We start from the raw sequence: 7000 nt of genomic DNA, 5'->3' as shown, positions 1-7000 counted from the left end.
GGCCACACACGTGCCGTTCCAACATAAGTCTAAAAGCCATAGACGGTCTTTTTGGTCAATAGTCTCTACAGCAGCAAAGAAAAAGTTGATGATGTACCCAATCTCAGCATTCACATGTAATCGTGCTTGGCTTACGGTATTGTGTTGCTCACATTCCGTTCCTTTAATTGTACTACGCGGAAAAATAGCGCCATGTTTGAGAGAGATACGATGGGCGTTGACTCTTGCCTGGGGAAGAAGCGAATACAAGCCCCGAAGTAATGCCAGGGCGCGCGGTGGTGAAGTCAATGTGTAAAATATACCATGATACAAGTACTGATGAAGATCATATAAAAGGCTCGTTTTTGTAGCCGAGCAACCGCCACGTGGTAGCCCGTTATGTAAGTTATGGGAAACACAAAACAGTCGAAATGCATTGAACAATAGGGAGAGACGTAGCCGATCCGGTGTTAATTCTTCTTGTTGCTGCAAGTCAATTAAAAAATGATCCCAGAATTCATTCAAGATCAAACGTTGATCTTCCATTATTTCTGAAATGGTGGGGAATAAACGTGCGGAGGGGATACCGCCGCTATGGTGCCGGGCCAAATATGTCACCGTCACCCTCGTTGGCAGTGTGTCTGGAGTGATGGAAATAATAAATCGTTTCTTAAAAGATAAAGTTTTCTTTTTTTGATTCTCAAAGGAAGAAATAATGCGACCACCAAACCCGGGATCACTCTCGCTGTCACTTGGACACGATAGGGCTGCCGCAGAAAAGTTTTGCTCCATCAAACCGTGGTCTCCCGTCTCGCACAGTAGCTGGTGCTCCGGGGTAATTTTTACGGAGCTGTTTTCATAATCCACAGCACAGGTGGATTGCGTAACGATGCTCTCCACGACGCCGGAGGTGCGGGACTGCAGCAAAATATCATCTACACTGTCACCTCGCAGAATAGCCCACTCTCTCAAATCCACGGTGATTGTCACAACAAACTCCAAAAGATATGAGGGAGATGCATCCGGATTCGTAGAGTTCATATTGTTTGAGTAAAAAATATTGGGGGATTCACCGAGGTAAAGATCATATGGCGATGAACCAAAAGTAAAATTGGAGTAAACAATATCCGCTCCCCATAAGTCCAGCTCTTTCATGGAAACGACGCGACGATAATCTCCATCAAACATTAATCCACCATCCCCACTCATTACATCACGGCATTCACTGTGATACGTTGCATTACGCAAATCAAGCCGTCGGGGTGGCACGGACCGAAGGGTACCGCAATCGCCATCAATTAGGCAGTCAAGATTGACGGTACAAACAGCGGCCCCCATCTGCATCTCGTAAGGTAGGGCTTCGCTATCAATTTGACGATCAACTGGAACGTTGTGGTATACTCCATTCACAAAGACATTTGATTCGAAACCGACTGTCTCACATTCACTGCGGTGCCGAACACCCAGATATCCGTTGGTGCCATACATCACACCGTCTGTTACACTGCCGGAGACATATGCGGCAGCATCCGTTCCTTGCACTATATTCCAGCCATCCAGTAAAAAAATGGGTCGTTTTGTGACCTCGTACTCACGAGCCAATGGACTCCGCCGCCAAAACGGCATGTGTTTTTCTTCGTTCCTCGCCCTTTTATAATAAACAATTAACCCACAGTCCTCTGCTTCTTTTCACTTGTTTTTTTTTTTTTTTCCTTTTCGTCTCGGTTCCTCTCAGTGTATGTATTTTTGTGTTTATTTTCTCTTCTCTTCTCTTGTTTTTTTTTTTTTCCCCTTCTTCTTCTTTTACTCCGCTGGAACAGAAATAAACCTCAATTTATTCTACCCCTCTTGTCTCCAGAGCCTTTCCGTTTCTATGCTTCTGTTTTTACGTATTGTTCTCACTTCTTCTCACAGGGAATGCACTGGGGTGGGGAATGGAGTCGACAATTAGAACAGCAAGAGAAAAGCTGCAAGTCAACCCCCCCAAAAAAAAAGAAAAAGAAGACGAAGAAGCAAGTTGGGACACGTACAAACGGAAAAAAAAAAAAAAAAAAAGAAAAAAAAAGGAACAATACCCATTGGGATGGTTCCTTTTATCCCAATTCTTGTGGCTGTTATCAGGAATCACTGTTACCATCTCCCGTGTCCACTTCCCCATTCGGTAACGGCTGCTGTTCCTCTTCACTTTCTTTTTTTTTTTTTTTCCTCTCCTCTTTTTGTGTTGTTTCCCCCCTTCAACGCCTTCGCTCCTTCTTACTGAATTTACTCCCTGTGTTGTGTCTATGCTCTTCTATTTCTCATTTGCAGCCTATTCCACAGCTGTACTTCTTTCTTACTTGCCTCTTTCTATTTCTTTTCTATAAAACAGCAAAAGGAAGTTACTTTTTCCCTCCTTTTTTTTTTTTTTAATGTGTGCTAATTAACGCCGTGATGAGGAGGTACGCAGACGCTCCCTTGCCTGTATGATGTGCATCTCACCGGGCGTTAGTTTGCCAGAAAACAATCCCCTCTTCAGGGGTTTCGCAGAGACATCTTCGGGCGCGCCAGGTTGAGAACCAGAAGTAAAATGCTTCCGAAAAATCGAATTCACTACTCGTTTCCGCGGTGCTGTCACAGTGGGAGCCGCAGGCGTACCCACAGGTGGCGATACTTTCACAGCATGCATACTCCTGACCACCAATGGAGAATCTTTGGCCGCAAGAACCTGTCGGTTCCGTGCATCTTCCACAACACACGGGGAAGCCACAGGCTCCGCTGCGTAACGACGACCAAACAAAAAGTAATCCTCTTCAAGACATAACGCCTCTTTTTGGGGATCAACACAATTTATTGGGCCCACCGCAACACCAGATGTGCTAGATCCATGAAAACATCCTGGGGAAAGGCTTACCATACAAGATGAAGTATTTTTATCACCATCTGTGTTTGACCGAATATGAATGGCAGACAACGACTCCCCGAATGGTGGCAACTCCGCCGGTATAGCCATGGCCGCAGCAGCCGTGGTCGTCTGTGGACCCTTTGAAACAAAAATGCGTGGCGGTGGCGATTGGGATGAATCTTTGCAACTCACAGCGTTAAAGAATTCCTTATAGGGAACCATAATGGAAGAATCTTTATTCGACCAGGTGGATGCTTCCTGATGAGTGTTCGAAATGACCTTTGTATCCCTCACAGATGGAATGATAGCACCCTCGTTACAAATGGAACTCGTTGTGCAAAATGGAGGTACAAGCGATTGCGCTTCGTTTGAGGTGAGGCAAATGGTTCTGGGTATTTCCGGCATCGCAGCAGCCTTTAAAAGAGGAGGTGTATCCAGAAGCATCAATGGTGTAGAGAGCGGTCCAAAGACGCAAGTTGACTGCTTTTCTGGTTCCTGCTGTGTTGTTTCTTCTTGCGCCTGCGGAGCAGAATCGTCGCCATTTTCCAACGCCGCAACGTCACTTGAACTCACTGTAGACATGGCCTGCAATACTCGTCTATGCTTGTCTGTTGCCGGCGATGATGACGATGAGAATAAGGAGGGTGATGAGCGCGGGGGCGAAGCCAAAGAAGACGATGGGGGTTTCAAAGCACCTGAAGAATGCGCTCTTCTGAAGGTCAAGCGAGGGGGTCTCGCTCCCGCTTTGGATAAAAAACTCGCCGTGAGGCGTTGCAGAAGAGCGGACAAACACTTTGATAACTTCTCACAGCGTTTCTGAGCCTCCACGTCCTGAGGGGCGCCAGCAACGTCGTCCACGGCCCAACGATTTACGCGAATTCTAGAAATCTTTTCTCGGAGTTGTGCCAGCCGCATCTTGCAAGACAGAAGAGGACGTAGTGAAGAAAGAAACAAAAGCGTCGGCTTCTTCTCATCCTTATTGACATCAGTTTGGGAGTTCGGCTTAGCATCCGCTTCAAAAGAAGTTTCCAGCTCCCTTGCAAATGCACTGACGCTTTGGCCCACAGAATTTGCTGTTTCTATGGCCTCTTCTCGGATGGCATCCGATTGTCGTATAACAAGTTCAGTCGGGGAAGCCGCCCCAAAATCTGCATCAGCCGTACGCGTGGCTGGAAAAACATTGGAAGGGGGCACCGTTTCCACAATGGCAAGTGCGGCAGGAACAGCAAGGGATGGAGTTTCTGGGTTGGAAAGGGCAGGAGTCGCCGTTGACGGTGACGGCGGCGGCATTTCACTTGATGACTTCTGCACATCAGATTTCTTCGACTGGCAGTAAGAAGAAAATGATGTAGCAACTTTATGCACAAGGTGTATTTTTTTCAGTAGCTTTTGTAATTCCTTCGGCTGCAGCGAGATGACAGCCTTGGCTTCATCCTTGTAATAGCCAGCTCCGGTGGAGCGAGAGCGACGGTGATGATGATGACTACGTGAGACAGAGCGCTTGGTATCTGTCTGGGGAGTTTCTTGTCCTTCTCCTCCCTTGCTCCACATCTGCCGCACACGCTCACGCTGTGGATCTGGTCCTTCCGTTTGAAATATCTTTTCATGCCGAATCTTCGCCACAATTTCAGCCAATCGCCGCATGTTATCCTTCTGTTTATCCGCAGCGGAAATCAAAGACTCTACGCGCCGCTCAATGTATTTTTCAAGAATATCCTTCACAGCTTGCACAAACTCCGTTTTCCGTTCCTGCATCGTGTCCACGGCATCCAAGTATTCCTTTTTTTCAGGCCATTCCACGGTTTTTAGAACGATATTCAAGTTATGAATACGTTTAAGTTCTGCTTTAATTTCCCTCACAAGACCCATGACAATTACACGACGAAATGGTTTGGCAACTGAATGATCCTCGAACTTCTCCCCGGATTTTATCCGATGGGTCTTTGATTTCACAGCCGTCACACCAGGGGCGTATCCCTTCATCGACATGAGGACATCCCGTATCTGGCGACTAACCGAGATGCATTTCTCAGTGTGTTGTAGTCGTTGTTCTCTGTCAGGAATGTTGTGCGGCATCGCCTCCATATTGTATCCCGTAAGGCTCTCGCACAAGAGGTTGCTTTTTCCAGGAGCAACTCAATCTCCTCTGACGTCAAATATAAATTTGGTTCCATGTTCTCAAGTTCGTCAAGTATTGTCCTTTTCATTGCCTGAGAGCGGGATGCGTTTTTCTTGAGGATAAATTCTTCCTGCCGTCGCACGAATGCCTTAAACTCCGGCGTCAATTCCTCGGGGTCAGTCACCACTCCCAACTCATTAACATGTATCGATGCGCCGCTGCCATCCCCATGAGAGCCTGTCGCATCCTTTTTTTTCAACGGAAACGTAAACGCAAAGCCGTCATCCACAGGAACCAACCCCTGCCAGAAATTGTCATTGTAACCATTGCCATCACTGTCATGCCTGGAAATATTCCTTGCGTCACTACTTTTGGTGAATGCAAGTTGACCCACTCTCTTGGAATCAGGCGGACGTTTCTTCGCCTTTATTCCAGTGACGGTGCAACCACCGTACACAATAAAGGAAACATCATCGGCGCAGTGACAGGCAGCCGAAAAAGCAAGTGGTGGTATTGCAGGTCGAACGGTTATTTTTTTCCAGAGATATTGTCCCGTGCTCGTTGGTACTAGCTGAAGCTCATAAATACTACTAGTTGGCTTTGTCTCAGTTGTTATGGCACCTTCGAATCCACCAATGACAATCAAACTTGAACCCAGAATGCAAGAGGCATGTGCACCACGGGCAGGCGTACCGTGACACTCCAGCTGTTCCCAATGCTCATTTACCAAATCAAATGCCCATACATCAGCTAGTGGTTCGTTGTAGGCATCAAATCCCCCGTAAACGATCATCCAGTTCCCATAAATGGCGGCACTGTGAAGATAACGTGCCTTTGGTGACACTGCAGAGGAACGAATAAGCGAAATACTATTGTTCTCCGCATGGATCCCTATAAGCTGTGCCGAAACAAGTAATCGATTCGTCACGCCCCCAAACAAATAAATCGTGTTAGAAGTTGCCACGGCTGTGTGAAGCGCCACAGGAATCTCAGGGGATGTCTGGACGACCCGCCAACGAAGAGTCTTCAAGTTCATCTCAAATAGTACCGGCATAAACCCAATCGGGGATTCCTCTTCTACCCGCATTGCAAGCGACCAGAGCGTCGGTTTCTCGGATTCTTTAAATTCCATTCGCTCAGATGGTGGTCGCTTTGTCTTAGTTTTATCTTGGCATGGGAAAAGGATGCGGCTTCGTAGTTTGGAGAATTCATCCGAATATCTTTCTCCTTGAACCGGCTGTCCACCAGGACTCATACCCCCAATCACCACGAGACGCTGAAGACGTTCAACAACCACCGCCGCATGGCCATAATTACCAGGGAAAAAAAAATGTTTACCCTCAACTCGTCGCCAATGGCCCGTTAAGACAGAAAATTCGTAAAGCTCCTTCTCGACTTTTTTACCAAAGTTGGTAATTCCTCCGTACACGAGAATCCGTTGTCCTTGGTCGGACGGGCCGAGGTAAGACGCAGTGGCATGCAACATAAGTGGGGGTAAACGGAACCTTCTAGAAGTTGCACCTGGAATTATGGATGTAGATTGGAGCCAATTATGATTTCTTTCCGGGTCAATAGGGGGCGCAAAGGAGGCCCAAATATCTCGACGAGAATGCAACACTTTTTCAGAAACGTTGCTGCCGCTTATTGTCCCGTGCTGCGCTGCCATTCCCTTGTTACGCCCCGGATCGTGAAAACTCAGCTTTTGCGTTTTGGCCTTCTCCTCGCCTCCATGAAGGCCAAAAGCAGCACCGTGTCCAGTCAACCTGCGCCGTCCCGGTGGGACGTTTGTTCTGTCGCTGGTCCTGCTATCACTTGCACTCGCCTCGCTGTCTGTTTCCTCCGTTCCTTCTTCCGAGGAGGAGAAGGTGTCGCTGCTGTATTCCTCTAGCCGAACCTGAACACCATCGCCCAGGTCGATGGTGTGGCCCTGTTTGCTGAGCAACTCGTTCACATCGATTGGACGACAGACAATGGGACGCCCGTCTTTTCTCACAACCTCGAGCTCAATCTTCCCGTCGCCG

General features: G+C 47.6%; 1 protein-coding gene and 1 pseudogene across 1 annotated transcript, besides 3 other annotated features; both read right to left on the bottom strand.

Moving 5' to 3' along the window:
• Positions 1-1605, bottom strand: Tc00.1047053508131.19 (hypothetical protein, conserved; the record flags this gene model as incomplete). The annotated part of the gene is made up of 1 exon (XM_799869.1): positions 1-1605. A coding segment is annotated over one exon (1605 nt), but the record flags the coding sequence as incomplete, so codon positions are not given.
• Positions 1-7000: a sequence feature (heterozygous, Esmeraldo-like haplotype).
• Positions 1737-1784: a sequence feature (GA-rich).
• Positions 2016-2044: a microsatellite.
• Positions 2399-7000, bottom strand: Tc00.1047053508131.10 (annotated as a pseudogene; the record flags this gene model as incomplete).

Source organism: Trypanosoma cruzi, genomic scaffold (assembly GCF_000209065.1).
Source record: "Trypanosoma cruzi strain CL Brener 1047053516679 genomic scaffold, whole genome shotgun sequence".
NCBI lineage: Eukaryota > Euglenozoa > Kinetoplastea > Trypanosomatida > Trypanosomatidae > Trypanosoma > Trypanosoma cruzi.
This window is presented reverse-complemented; position numbering and strand designations above follow the sequence as displayed.